General features: G+C 42.7%; 1 protein-coding gene across 1 annotated transcript; it reads left to right on the top strand.

Annotated features, from left to right (window-relative positions):
• The first annotated feature begins 507 nt into the window (after window positions 1-507).
• LOC121581589 (glucose-6-phosphatase catalytic subunit 1-like) lies at window positions 508-5,451 on the top strand. The gene is made up of 5 exons (XM_045223777.1): window positions 508-1,504; window positions 1,701-1,819; window positions 1,986-1,989; window positions 4,145-4,260; window positions 4,495-5,451. The coding sequence occupies exons 1-5, from the start codon at window positions 1,347-1,349 to the stop codon at window positions 5,007-5,009; spliced, it is 912 nt and encodes a 303-aa protein (XP_045079712.1). The 5' UTR covers window positions 508-1,346; the 3' UTR covers window positions 5,010-5,451.
• The last annotated feature ends 10,444 nt before the right edge of the window (window positions 5,452-15,895 follow it).

The following is a 15,895-nucleotide window of genomic DNA, read 5'->3' as shown; positions in this document are numbered from 1 at the left end:
GGGGTAAAAACAACAGATGACATTGTCTCTGTGTTGCTCACCCTGAAATAGCATGGAGACAAAAATACTTTATGATTGACCAGTGGAATTCACATTAAAACCTAACAAATAGCCTACACAATACAGTTTGTGGCAAAACAAGCCAAGCAAGGGGATGTGTGGACAACGGCATTGCTTTTGCTTTTCTCTATTGAAATGCAAAATCCAGCGTTTTACTGCACTACAGTCTGCTTTACCTGTAATACAGTAAGTTGTCCTTGTAAGACCATAAAATGGATAAGATAGGAACTAAAAGAGTCACATGTGTACCAATTTAATAAGCCCACTTTTTGGGCAGTTTCAAAAAACACATTAAAAAAATTAGAAATATAAAAATGTCATATTAAGGCTGGAAGAGATTGAGACCAGCACACTGTTGAAAACATGAATAAATCCAAAACTGAGGCTTGAATGCAAAACAAATATGTTTATTTTATCTTATGAAAGGCAGAATAAATGTTGACAACATGCAAAATCATCCCATTCTTCAACGACCTGCAGATAATAATCTGTCAGTTATATAATGAATTTCTGATGATTTTGTGAACATTTTGTGAAAAAAAGGCTAGCCCACCTGTCGGTTACATAAGGGAATCAATCATTAAATAGTGTGGGACTTGCTCCAGAGATGCTGAAAAGATAACTGACCAATAAAACTAGGTCCTGGATATGGTACTCATTGTACTGTAAATAGGCCCGACTAGACAACCCCCTAGCCAGGACTCACCTCAGGCTTTAGCTTATTGGAAAGAAATAGCCAATGAACTGTTATCATTACAGCAGGTCATAAAGTCAGTGCATTTTTGATTGATTTCATGCCATTCGTTTCACATGATACTGATGGATGTGGTTGAAGTGGTAAGACGTGAAAAGGTCAATCAATAGGTCAATCAATTTTCATTGGCCTGCTTAACGTGTTCTTGCTACTATCTTTGCCAAGAGACGTACAGTCCTGGAGTGGAAAAACGTTCACCCACCATCACAGAAACATCCTGTTTCAGGGGCTAGCTTATCACTCCAGAGCAGAGCACTTCTGTTTACCGGTTTTGGCAACAGGAGCTCCATGGCGGGGTGTAGGCTAAAGGTCAGGGAGCTTGCCTGTAACGTCCACTTGAAGGCAAACAAATGCCCCAACCTTGAATAAAAGTCTGGTGGGAACAGACAGACTAGCTGACAGTCCTGGAGCTCCAGAGGAGCTCTACCAGCTTTGGTGCACCTTCCCTGGGGGCTGATCTGGATCCACACCGCAGTCATGGATCTTTTCCACAGCTGGGGGGTGGAGGTGGCCATCCATCTGCAGACCCAGTATGGGCATTATGAGGGCTGGTTTAGCCTCTACAGTGGCAGACCTGCATACCACCTTCTTCTATTTCTTCCCAGTCTGGTTCCATCTGTGCAGGGACGTGGGGGTCAAGCTCATCTGGGTGGCTGTCATCGGGGACTGGCTCAACCTGGTCCGGAAGTGGTAAGGAACGGGTTAAATCGGGTTTCTGTCATTTTGTAAGTCATGGATTTTTACTACAAATGTGGAATAAGTACACATAAAGAAGAACTTACCCTGTCTTGAACATAAATCCTATAAAATACACATTTGTCATAAAAAAAAAGTGTCATTATATAATCATTACAAAGTTGTAACATTTCAAGGAGTTGAATGGCAGGGTTCTATTTGGAGAGAGACCCTATTGGTGGGTCCATGATACCCACTTCCATGGGACAGATCCAGCCCCTGCCTTAAAACAATTCCCAATCACCTGTGAAACTGGACCAGGTCGGCAATGCCATAGATAGACCAATGTGTGCCAGAGTATAGCAATGCGTATCACTCAACACACCTCAAGAAATAGCAGTATTGGCAAGTGGACGCATTATTTTCTTAGTAAGTAATAAATTAATGATCATAGGGCCATAACAACCTTTGCACATTAGTATTGATTCCCATTCAGCAGGGTAAATACATATAAAATAATCTTATCTGGAAAGGAATTCAGTTGGAAGTGTACAGTGAATTCCGTTAATTTTATCTTCAGGGTGTGTGTCCACTGTCCAAAAAGGACAACAAAACAGGGGCGAGAAAGAGTTTGAATGTGATTATGGGGCCAGTAGCCGAAAGGTCGTTGGTTCGAATCCCTGAGCAGACTAGGTGAAAAATCTGTTGATGTGCCCTTGATCAAGGCACTTAACCCTAATTGCTCCTGTAAGTCGCTCTGGATAAAAGTGTCTGCTAAAAGACTAAAATGTACTAATGTAATTCTACAGAAAATAGATACTGAACATAAAGACTTTGCCGGAGATTCATCATATCCCTGTTAGCCAGAACTGTATGCGCTTTAGCCAACTCTTATATCTTAAATGGTCCATGAAGCCAGTGTGTTGTTCTTCATAGGAAGCTCTTCGGGTCATGCCATGTGCTCGGCTGGGGTACGTGATGATAACAGCTGTCCTTGGCATTTTTCCTATTTTGTTGCCTTACAACCTGGAATTAAAATGGATTTTTGGGGGGTTTGTATCATTTGATTTACACAACATGCCTACCACTTTGAAGATGCAAAATATTTTTTTATTGTGAGACAAACAAGAAATAAGACAAAAAAACTGAAAACTTGAGCGTGCATAACTATTCACCCCCTATTCAAGGTGTAGAGCCACCTTTTGCAGCAATTACAGCTGCAAGTCTCTTGGGGTATGTCTATCAGCTTGGTACATCATTCTTCAAGGCAAAACTGCTCCAGCTCCTTCAAGTTGGATTGGTTCTGCTGGTGTACAGCAATCTTTAAGTCATACCACAGATTCTCAATTGGATTGAGGTCTGGGCTTTGACTAGGCCATTCCAAGACATTTAAATGTTTCCCCTTAAACCACTCGAGTGTTGCTTTAGCAGTATGCTTAGGGTCATTGTCCTGCTGGAAGGTGAACCTCCATCCCAGTCTCAAATCTCTGGGAAGACTGAAACAAGTTTCCCTCAAGAATTTCCCTGTATTTAGCGCCATCCAGCATTCCTTCAATTCTGACCACTTTCCCAGTCCCTGCCGATGAAAAACATCCCCACAGCATGATGCTGCCACCACCATGCTTCACTGTGGGGATGGTGTTCTCAGGGTGATGAGAGGTGTTGGGTTTGCGCCAGACATAGCGTTTTCCTTAATGGCCAAAAAGCTCAATTTTAGTCTCATCTGACCAGAGTACCTTCTTCCATATGTTTGGGGAATATCCCACATGCCGTTTGGCAAACAACAAACGTGTTTGCTTATTTTTTTCTTTAAGCAATGGCTTTTTTCTGGTGTTGCAGACTCTGTGCCTTTCAGAACAGGTGTATATATACTGAGATCATGTGACAGATCATGTGACACTTAGGTTGCACACAGGTGGACTTTATTTAACTAATTATGTGACTTTTGAATGTAATTGGTTGCACCAGATCTTATTTAGAGGCTTCATAGCAAAGGGGGTGAATACATATGCACGCACCACTTTTCCGTTATTTATTTAATTACATTTTTTTATACAAGTTATTTTTTTCATTTCACTTGGACTATTTTGTGTATGTACATTACATGAAATCGAAATAAAAATCCATTTAAATTACAGGTTGTAATGCAACAAAATAGGAAAAACGCCAAGGGGGATGAATACTTTTGCAAGGCACTGTAGGTTCAAAGAGAAGCGGAATCAACGGTGGTGTTACTGCATATACCTATTCAATGCTTTCAGTTGTACATGAAGTGCCTAAGGGTTAAGGCAGGGGTGGGCAAACTACTGCCCGCATGGCCACATCTAGCCCGACAGCCGATTTAATGCGTCCCTGAAGGGTGCCACCATACAGATGTAGATGTTTTTCTTTATTATTTTGGTTTTTAAAAACATTACATACTTGAACGTTTAAAACTAGATAGAAAGTATGTAAAAATGATCATGGACCTATATATTTGCAAATAACTCCCCTTTGTTCTGGCCCTCAAATAGATTTTGACTAACAAATCGGTAAAAAAAATGTGCGGCCCTCCATTGAATTTAAAAATTCTGATGTGGCCCTTGAGACAAAAAGGGGGTAGATACGGTCTAGGGTTGTTTCGGAGCAGGGCCTTAGTGTCTTTTTCATCCCCAGGCTCTTGCAGGTGGGGCTGTGGATGCTGCTGTGTACGGTGGAGCTGCTGGTGTGCATGTCCAGAGTCTACATGGCTGCCCACTTCCCCCACCAGGTCATCAGTGGGGTCATCACAGGTCAGAGAACCAGGACTCTAGATTTCTAGATTTCAAGATGCAGACACTTGTACCCAGCAGGTCCTGCTGACCTGAACGCTACTGTGCTGGCTTGGTTATTTTCCTTTCATGTTGTCATCCTTTCCAGGAACTGTGGTGAAATGCGCAACCAGGCCAGGCTTAGCAAGTAGTGTAGTATAAAAGTTATTGTATCTTGTATCAATGTTCTTGTAGCTTGATGACAAACTATGGCAGGCATCATGGTGGCTGAGGTCTTCTCCAGAGTGCAGTGGATCTACGGAGCCAGTCTGAAGAAGTACTTCTACACCACCATCTTCCTGCTCTCCTTCGCTGTGGGCTTCTACGTGCTGCTGAAAGCTCTGGGCGTAGACCTGCTGTGGACCCTGGAGAAAGCCCAGAAGTGGTGTGTGAGGCCTGAGTGGGTCCACATGGACTCCACTCCCTTCAACGGCCTCCTACGCAACATGAGCACCCTGTTTGGCCTGGGCCTGGGCGTGCACTCACCCCTCTACACTGAGAGCAAGAAGAACAGCAGCACCCCCTTCAGGGCGGGATGTATCACTGTCTCCTTATTGCTGCTACAGATCCTGGATGGCAAGACGTTCTCCTCCAGGAACCAGGCAATGTTCTACGTGTTGTCCTTCAGTAAGAGTGCTGCTGCCCTCTTCATCCCCACAGCTCTGGTTCCCGGAGGACTCTCCTGGATCTTCCCTGGTAAAAGTGGGGCGGCTAAGCTGAAATTTTCATAACAATCGTTCACTTTGTGATAAAAGCACCACATTTGGCACAGGTAGGTTTACAAAATGGCCACTGAAAGTAAAATAATTGTACAATTCTGAAGGACTGTTTTGATATAAATGCACCAAATTTGGTACGGAGGTAGAAAAATGTACACTGAAATAATTTCAGTTGCTTTGGCAACAATCTTACAAAATGGCCACCAAAGGTAACGCTATTGTACAAACCAAAGACTATGGTGGAAGTTGAGTGTAGTTGTCATCTGGAGGTGTAAATCTGTTGGACTATCAGAAACTGTTTTGATTTGACAAATTAATTGGCTTGCTAAGCTCATTAGCAGAGAGTCGGAGTGGGTATGGGAAGCAAGAACACCTCAAGAGCTTGGGACTATAAGGTGCTATCTGCAAAAAAAATTATTCTGAGATAATTGGCTTTAAAGTTCCGAACCCTCATTGGTTTGAATGGTGTCAGCAATTTTTATCTTGTATTCTTTTTAACTTAACAACACACCTGTCTATATAAGATCCCAGGGTTTGGCCGGCAGGGATGTGGGTTCGTTTCCCACGTGGGGCCAGTATATAAAAAAAAAAAAAAAAATACATTCACTAACTTTAAGTCGCTCTGGATAAGAGCGTCTGCTAAATGACCTAAATGTAAATGTAATCCCACAGTTGACAATGCATGTCAGAGCAAAAACTCAGAGACAGGATTGTATCGAGGCACAGATCTGGGGAAGGCTACCAAAAAATGTCTACAGCATTGAAGGTCCCCAAGAACACAGTGGCCTCTATCATTCTTAACTGGAAGAAGTTTGGAAACCACCAACTCTTCCTAGAGCTGGCCGCCCAGCCAAACTGGGCAATCGGGGGAGAAGTGCCTTGGTCACGGAGGTGACAAAGAACCCGATGGTCACTCTGACAGAGCTCTAGAGTTCCTCTGTGGAGATGGGAGAACCTTCCAGAAGGACAACCATCTCTGCAGCACTCCACCAATCAGGCCTTTATGATAGAGTAGCCAGATAGATGCCACTCCTCAGTAAAAGGCAAATGACAGCCCGCTTGGAGTTTGCCAAAAGGCACCTAAAGGACTCTCAGACCATGAGAAACAAGATTCTCTGGTCTGATGAAACCTGAAAGCCAAGCGTCACGTCTGGAGGAAACCTGGCACCATCCCTACGGTGAAGCATGGTGGTGGCAGCTTTATGCTGTAGGGATGTTTTTCAGCCAGAGCCCGGACTTGAACCCGATCGAACATCTCTGGAGAGACCTGAAAATAGCTGTGCAGCGACGCTCCCCATCCAACCTGACAGAGCTTGAGAGGATCTGCAGAGAAGAATGGGAGAAACTCCCCAAATACAGGTGTGCCAAGCTTGTAGCGTCATTAAAAAATAATAATGTTTTAACATTTATTTAACTAACCAAGTCAGTTAAGAACAAATTCTTATTTACAATGATGGCCTGCCCCGGCCAAACCCTAAACCGGACGACCCTGGGCCAATTGTGCGCCGCCTTATTGACTCCCAATCACGGCCGGTTATGATACAGCCTGGAATCGAACCAGGGTCTGTAGTGACGCCTCTAGCACTGAGATTCAACAAAGTACTGAGTAAATGGTCTGAATTCTTACGTTTTTTTGTATTATTATTATTTTTAAATAAAAACCTGTTTTTGCTTTGTCATTATGGGATATTGTGTGTAGATTGATGAGGGGGAAAAACAATTTAATCAATTTTAAAATAAGGCTGTAATGTAACAAAATGTGGAAAAAGTCAAGGGGTCTGAATACTTTCCGAATGCACTGTATATGCAAACCTGGGTATAGCAACATATAATTTATGGGGAGACAAGTGAAAACTTGTGATTTAGTAGAAAAGTTTGGAGGGCATTGAGGAGCTGAATCTTCTGTTACAGTAAGCAATGCTAGAAGACTAGGCTATCTTCAGCTTTGTGAAAATGCCTTCCTCTGGCTCAGAGCATTTATACTGGAGTTTCTGTATTTCATTGTGGTTATGTCTCTTGTGTTCAACTTGATGCTAGTGAATGATACTGTGCTGGTTTGGCTCCTTCGATGACAACAAGAGGACAAAGGGTGATTATCAGGCCCTGGACTCTGGACCCTGAGCGGTGTGGATCAAGACTGGTTGTCCTATACTGTACAAGTAGTGTTTACATTATATTTACTAGATGATGTTGTGAACAAGGTTGCCATGATTAATGAGTAAAAGCCCTTTGGTTTGGTGTACACAAAGAGATTTTCATACTTTTAGTTTGTTTTTCAGAGAAAATTATTCTCTGTGTGTTCTGTTTTCCCAAAATGCCAATACTGATTAATTCTCATCAGGGACATTAAAGATGTAATACTAGAACTCCGACCCTCACCTCAATACATAGCAACACGCTTTACGTCATTTTTGGTCATGTAGGTTCAAAGAGAAGTACCTTTTCTGTACACCACAACGACCACGTGCATCTGTGCATTAGTGATACATACCAAGTATACTGTTTCAAACATGCATACCAGCAATAAATACTTTACTTTACCGTACATTGTCACATGTCAACACTACTCTACAAAAATTGCCTTAACTTGACCACAACATCAAATCTGTGACAATCCATCTTATCATAGCCAAGTATTGTGACGGACATGCATATTTCCCATGGTGACATAATACTGTACATCCATCCAACCTCGTGGTGTTTCCCTCTTTCAGCTCTTATCTCCAAGTGCATTGTGGGTTTTCTTCCTATGCTCACCTCATAAAACGATAAAGTATATCTATACAGTACATCTCGATTTGCAAAACGCCCAGTAATTTACCATCATTTTCAGAAATGTTGGTAATCTATTGAAAAACTTTGTTAATGTATACTTGAATAACATAACACATAAGATATTCATTTTATTGTCCAAGAGTTTGTAGTGGATAGACCATATGGTTCAAGAGAAAATTGCCTAATTAATGAAAAAAGCATCTAATCAACAATGACATATTTTGCAATTAACTCTGCAACTCTTCCAACTATTGACTTTCTTCCACAACTGGCACCAGTTCGGCCCCAGAACATTTCCCTCATAAAAAAATGCAAATCAATTTATAACATTTTTGACATGCGTTTTTCTTGATTTTGTTGTTATTCTGTCTCTCACTGTTCAAATAAACCTACCATTAAAATTATAGACGGATCATTTCTTTGTCAGTGTACAAAATCAGCAGGGGATCAAATACTTTTTTCCCTCACTGTACAACAAAGATCTATTGAAAAAGATTTAAAGGATGTTCCATGCTGAAACCCTCATATTAAACAGCCACGGTATTCATTAAGTTGATGGGTTATATTTAGGATATTTTACAGCAGTACTCAAATACTATTTGAGAAGGACCGGTCACACAAATTTCCTAGGCATCAAAGGTCCAGATGGATATTGTTATTTATCGGCGTAGTAACAAACCCCCACCTACCAACCCATGCAACCACAAACTATTCTAAATGTTCACGCCCCTCTTGTTAATGGAGAGAAGATTTCCTGCAATTCTATAAATATTGTAATGTGTGGAGAGAATATTTGTTCACATGATACTTGAGTGACATTAAAATCAATGGGGGCCCCCTGGAGGTTGAGGCCCCTGGGCATGTAATCTGGCCATGATAACTACAAGATTTAGATTTACCTACCTAGCTAGCTAACATTTGCTAGTTGATCAACTGGACATTCCTGACAGGCTCTTAAAGAGCAACTTTCCCTAAAAATCTACTTCTTATTTAGAAAACAGCCTAGGTGGCATCGATATCGGTCAGAAACATTTATTATACTGTCAAAATTGACTTGAAAGTGTAAATAGGATAATTTATGTCATAAATTCAGTTTTGTGAGACGTGTGATTGTGACTGCTTCACAACGTAACTGAAGGTTGGGTTTGTTTCAATCTTGCCCACATGCCCACAGCTGGCAGCACACAAGTAATTATCAATACTGAGCGCAGCTGCACACGACCCAATCGTAATGCCCGTGGTAAATGTAGGTTTACTTTGGATAACCCTATGGGGCTAGTTAGGGACCATTGGTAAATTACACAATGTACATGGGACATTATGTTAAAATTCCAATAGCTCAAATGTAAATGACTTAAAAACCTCAAACCAAGCATAAATTGTAGAAATTCATATACAAATATTGAAAGTATTTAATAAAAAAACTAAAAGGTGTGCAACGTGAAAATATTGTCTCATTTACATTGTGTAATTTATTGACCGTCGCTAACTAGCACCGGATATAGGATATCCAAAGTCATACCAATTTGCCATGGTCGCACACAGCCGGCTGAAGCTAATTGGTGAAATAATAAATAACTCTTCCCACCTGCAAACACACACAAGAGACACCCACATCAAACCATACCCCGAAACCAACTCACGTTTGAATTCAGTCATGGTCGCCATCATTTCTGGTTCGAATCCAGGCTCTGTCGTAGCCGGCCGCGACCGGGAGACCCATGGGGCGGCGCGCACAATTGGCCCAGCGTCGTCCAGGGTAGGGGAGGGATTTGGCCGGCAGGGGATGTAGCTCAGTTGGTAGAGCATGGCGTTTGCAACGCCAGGGTTGTGGGTTCGATAAAATAATGTATGCACTAACTGTAAGTCGCTCTGGATAAGAGCGTCTGCTAAATGACTAAAATGTAAATGTAAATGTAATTTCTTAATTAACCAAATCTAAAACGAGGCCAAATCAGGAAGTGCAGTCACCCTTTAAATGTCTGTCAGTGAGTAGTTATGTTTCCATCCACTTGTGCAGTGATTTTTTGTAGACGTTTAGAAAGTTTGCATAGAAAATACCTCGGACTATTTCCTGCTATGGTGCATTTCCATTTAGCTATCTTGTGTCGATCAAAACAGCTGGACGTAATGACGTCACACCAACAACAACAAAAACTGTCGCAAATACCTAGTGTTGGGTAAAAATGTAGTGGTTGAAGTATTCCCATTACTAATTTATGCAAATTTCGCATAAGAAAATTGACGACAGCCTGTATGCCTTCCCACCTATCTGTTTTATGTCTTATGTAGCCCGCGAAAGCCAGTATGGATAGAATGCAATAATTGACTAATATTTGCCATATTCTAATAATTATCATGTGGCAAAAATGGATTTTGCAAGCAGTAGGCATTTAGAATTAAATGTGGAGCGGAGCTTTATAGTTACGCAGTGACATCAGGTGCCCCGCGTACCTTCAAAATGATTGAGCAATCATCATTTATTCGAACAAACAGTTCCCATTATCATTTGTCTCAAAGAAAGTTTGACAAAAGAAAAATCCACCCCTGTCGATTGGAAACTTTCAAGGATTGAAAGGTTGACATTTTGTCGATCTTTAGAAAATGTCTCCTATATTTGCCGTTTCCATTAAGCGGCGCAATTTTTTTTTTGTTGCGATATTGCTTTTGTCGAATAAACCTGGGTCGATTGAAACCTGCCTAATGACATAAGAGAAAAACTGCCTATGCACGACCAAATTTACAAATTGCACCTTGTTCATTCTACAATTACAGCAGGTTAAAAGCCTGACTGAGTTTAAATATACAGTATATATACACACACACACACACACGTGTGTAACGTGTACGCAGGGAGTCAGAAAGCAGATGGTGAGTTTAATAATGAAAGGATAAACAAGCACATACATAAGAAGCGTACTGAACGTGAGAGAGAACAATACCACCTAATGACTGATGACAACTGAGGGCTAAATAAAGGTGGAGTAATTAAGGATAAAATGATGAGCACGTGTGCGTAATGATGGGGAGCAGGTGTGCGCAATGATGGTTGCCAGGTTTGCACAATGTGGGTTGCCAGGACCGGTAGTTAGTAGACTGGCGACTTCGATGCCGGAGGGAAGGGAGCAGGCCCCTCCCGTTTCCCTGCTGGAGCGTGCTGGGAAGATTTGGATTGGGTACATATGGAGCATGAGTTGACATATTGGGCGACGTCCTGTGCCAAGGTGGGCCAACAGTATTTATCGGCGAGGGATTGGATGGTGCGGGTGATACTTGGGTGTCCAGCGGCAAGGGATATGTGTGCCCAGGTTGACAGCCGATCTCTCACCCCCGTGGGGACATAGATGCACTCTGGAGGGCAGGTGGCAGGAGCGGGTTCCCTCTCCAGAGCCTAGCGGATGTTCACATCTACGTCCCAAAACATGGGGCCAACAATGCGGGAGGACCGATTGATGGGCTGGAGGGCTCTTACAGGACTCTCAACCAGTGTGGAACCACAGGGTACAGGAAAGCAGGTCCTCCGGCATCCTGGTCCCCAGGCGGTGATTTTCTCCTCGACCAGGAGATGGTGGGGTTGTGACGTTGGAGCCACGGGAGGCCGAGGATGACTTTGTGTACGGGTGCGGTGGCAGTGGCGGCTCCTGAAAAAATTCTCAGGGGGGGCAATTTTTCTGATGATTTAGGTGACCTACACACATTTTTAAAAATATATGTCCAGCAACAACATGAAGACAGGGGCAGCATATAAGTCAATACCAGAAGCATTTATTGACTGATCTCAAAAGTGTTGGCTTACAAAATCAAAATAAGTTATCACAGTAAAAATAATCAAGGGTGTTCTTTCACATTCCTCAACACTGCATAAACAATATGCATTTCCATAAACAAATGAAATATCAGCTGAAAATACAGCATCTTGGTATTTGTTCAGATTGCAGGATCAACAAGAGCTTTTACCACATTTTTTGCCTCATGGTTGAATTGGAAATATGTGCACCTGAGCATAATTCACAACAAGCAAGCAGGAGCTTTTGATAGAGGCTACTGAAAACATTGATGCAAGTTATTGGTAATAAGACATTTTTATAGACTTCCATATTCTGCCCTCTTGTATAGATTTGTGAAAATGAACAGTGATAGACATTTTGCCTGAAAACAGAATTTGAAAGTAATTTCTAGAAAAGGTAAACACAGCTATCTGTATGGCTTTGTAAAAATGAACAACCATATTCTGGCCAATTGTATAGATTTGTAAATATGAACAACCATATTCTGGCCAATTGTATAGATTTGTAAAAATGAACATGAACAGATTATTTTTTTAAAAACTTTTTTTAAAATGAAAAATAACTATTTTAAACAACATCAACTGTGAACTGATTTGGGCGTGTGTGTGTTAAAGAGACAGACAGGGAGGGACAAAGAGAGAGAGAGGCTACATTACTTGTACTGAAACTGTTCTCTTCTCTGTTTCAATACAGCAAAGCGTTCAATGACTTTCTCATTGAAATCAGGCATGCTGAGGACTAGTTCCCTCTCCATGGAAAGCATGGCCAGTGCATTCAGACGTTCCTGGCCCATTGAATTTCGCAGGAATGTCTTAACTCGTGTCAAAGTTGAGAAACATCTCTCAGCTTCAGCTGTTGTCATGGGAGTAGTTATGAGGATGTTCAACAGAGTCACAGTCTCAGAGAACGTCTCCTGGAGGTTGTAGCTCATGAGAACCTGGTACAGTGCCAGCGCACCACAGCATCCCTTGAATTCAGGATTCTCATAGATCAGAGATAGTTCTGTCTTGAGCTTTGCCTTGCTCATCATGGGGTATGCATTCACAGTGGCATTCAGAGTCTCATCAGGAAATGAATGGCAGTACCTTTCAAACATGTCTGCTTGCAGTAAGGTAGCACTCACAAGGTGGCCAGAGAAAGAGAACCTTTCTTTGGTGTGATCCAGGATGGTGTTGCAGACCTCTTCAGACAGCCTCTGCTTCTCCTCTTCTCTCAAAGCTGTTCTGGGTCTTTTGGCTCCTGTTGCTTCTTGCAGCTGCTGTTGAGAGGAGTCCCTGAAGGCAAACAGACCAATGTGTTTGTTGGCTTTGTACAGTATTGTTGTCTATGTGATGCACAGGTATATGCAATGTATCCATGTATAGTACAAATACTTCAGTTCCACTTAAAATGGGCAGGGATGCATAAAGTCTTTAGTGTTTAAGTTAGCCTTTGTGTCTCACATAGCCTGGATGTTCAGCACAGTATACAGTGGTGCTCATAAGCTTATGATCCCATGCTAAAGTTGACTAAAAAGAGGAATAAAAAAGAAAAGAAAATTGGTGTCCTTAAAGGTTGGATTTTCCAACTTTTTTAATTAAGTCATTAAGATCAATTTCCAAAAGATGATTTTTTTATTTTTGTATTCCTCTTTTTAGTCAACTTTAGAATGTGTTCATACACTTATGAGCACCACTGTACAGTACACATAGTATATAAAATAAGCTAGATTACACCACTGGCCATATATAATGAGAATAATGTAATTTCAAACACAAATGCAGTCTCCTTTCATGCATACATTTTCAAATAAAGCTCTGCTTTGAGAAAGATCGAATGATATTGTTTAATCTTACCTTATGGCCTGCACACTGCTTGTGAAGCTGTCGAGGGCACGTTTGATAAAGACAGCATCGATGTCCTTCTTCTGTAGCTTCTGGTACAGAATGTCGACGTGGGGCATGATTTTGTGAAAAAGCCGCAGGAAAAAAATAAAATCTTCATCATGTAGCATCCTCACGTAGCCAGATGCCTCTCTCACGGTGGGCTGGTCAAATGAACCCAATGAACCCGTCCGAATGGCTTCAAAACATTCTATGAGGTCGTCTCGATTCTCGTAGACAGTGTTCACGACTCTGCTTAGTAGAAACCTGTTGAATTATTAAATTTGGTCTGGGAGGTCCTAATTGTTTCGTTGCCAATTTATCTTGATTTGTTCGCCGACAAAAAGGAACTTCTTTCAAAGAGACAATCGAGTTGCACTGAAGGCTAGCCATTTTGACAGTAGTAGTGAATTGATTGATGAGGCTACCCGCTCTTTTCTTAGTTACGTTCATGGTTATGTTACGTATGACGAAAGCGCGTAAGTGCAAGCCCTCAGAAACCCATAGAGATTGTATTGAAAGCTCTGATATTTGAAAAAAATTGATTTTACATTAGAGGCTATGAGAGACTTCTGGGCGATTTTCAACCTCACTGAAATCGCCCCAAAACGGGCGGGGACATTTGAAGCACGACTTTAGCCTGATTGGACATTTAGTGGCAGATCAGACGTCTAGATTAGAACACTGATAACTACTGTTGCCGTGATATAATTGATTAGAAAAAAAATCCCTTCCTTTTCCCATTTGGCAGTGCGTCGCCCATATCGCCCTAATGAACACACCGCCCCTGTGCGGTGGTGATGAGGAAGGGATGGCTTTCCTGGTGCATGGGTCCCACGGTGAGGGTGAGTGGTGCTGTGATGTGCGTAATTGTGCCAGATCCCAATGGTCGCGTATCTAGGGTTTGGACAGGAAAAGGAGAAGAGAGTGGGTATGAAGTTACGTTCAGGGAGGAGGCGAGAGCCTGGTCAATGAAGTTCCCAGCGGCACCGGAGTCCACTAGAGCTGTAGAGACAACACTTGAGGGACAGCCAGCCAGTGAAATGGAAACCAGAAAGGGTTTGGAGGAAAATGATGATAATGGAATACTCACGCCTACCCTGGGAGACGGAAGGTCACGGGGCCGCCCCTCTGCTCTAGTGGACCCCGGGTTAGGACGCACTGGACACCGCTGAAGCTGGTGCCGCTCCTGGACGCAATAGGGAAAGAGCCCCAGCTGTCTCTGGCGACACCGCTCTGCCGCGGAGAGGTGTGTGGCCCCTACCTCCATGGGTTCAGGCGAGTGGCGAGGTGAACACGGGCGCTCTCGAAGAAGGTTATCCAGACGGATGGCCATTGAGATGAGAGCGTCCAAGGATATATTGTGATCCCGACGTGCCAACTCCGTCTGGACCTCCTCGCGCGGTCCACTGCGGAATAGAGTGCGGAGCGCCGGCTCATTCCATCCACTGGAGGCTGCCACAGTCCGAAAGGTGAGGGCGTACTCCGCAGCGGTCTGGGTACCCTGCTGGGGTTGGAAAAGTCACTCACCTCCCTCTCTGCCCTCTAGAGGATGGTGGAAGACCGCCCTGAACAGAGCCATGAACCTCTCATAAGAACCCAGCTCCTCCTCTCCGTCCGGTCAGCAGGGAAATGACCGTGGCAACCTTGGTGGTGGGGGCTCCCGTCTGATAGGCGAAATAGAGGGAGCACTGGAGTAGGAAGCCACGGCATTTCGATGGAGTACCGTCATACTGGCTGGGGGACTGGCTCACTGTGATGAACCATGGTAGGAAGCCCTCTGATAGGGATATGGAAAACCTCACTGGTGTTGTTGAGGCAGTGGAGAATGCGGAGGACCTGAACGTGAGAGAGAACAATACCACTTGATGACAACTGAGGGCTAAATAAAGGTGGAGTAATTAAGGATAAAATGATGAGCAGGTGTGCGCAATGTGGGTTGCCAGGTGTGCACAATATGGGTTGCCAGGACCCATTTAGTAGATCGGCGACGTCGAGCGCTGGAGGGAGGGAGCAGGAGTAGGCGTGACAATGTGTGTGTGTATATATATATATACAGTTGAAGTCGGAAGTTTACATACACTTAGGTTGGAGTCATTAAAACTCGTTTTTCAACCACTCCACAAATTTCTTGTTAACAAACTATAGTTTTGGCAAGTCGGTTAGGACATATACTTTGTGCATGACACAAGTTATTTTTCCAACAATTGTTTACAGACAGATTATTTCACTTATAATTCACTGTATCGCAATTCCAGTGGGTCAGAAGTTTACATACACAAGTTCACTGAGCCTTTAAACAGCTTGGAAAATTCCAGAAAATGATGTCATAGCTTTAGAAGCTTCTGATAGGCTAATTGGAGGTGTACCTGTGGATGTATTTCAAGGCCTACCTTCAAACTCAGTGCCTCTTTGCTTGACATCATGGGAAATCTAAAGAAATCAGCCAAGACCTCAGAAAAATTAATTGTAG

This window comes from Coregonus clupeaformis, chromosome 1 (genome assembly GCF_020615455.1).
Source record: "Coregonus clupeaformis isolate EN_2021a chromosome 1, ASM2061545v1, whole genome shotgun sequence".
NCBI classification, from domain to species: domain Eukaryota; kingdom Metazoa; phylum Chordata; class Actinopteri; order Salmoniformes; family Salmonidae; genus Coregonus; species Coregonus clupeaformis.
The sequence above is the reverse complement of the archived record's forward strand: the minus strand, read 5'-3'. Positions and strand labels throughout refer to the sequence as shown.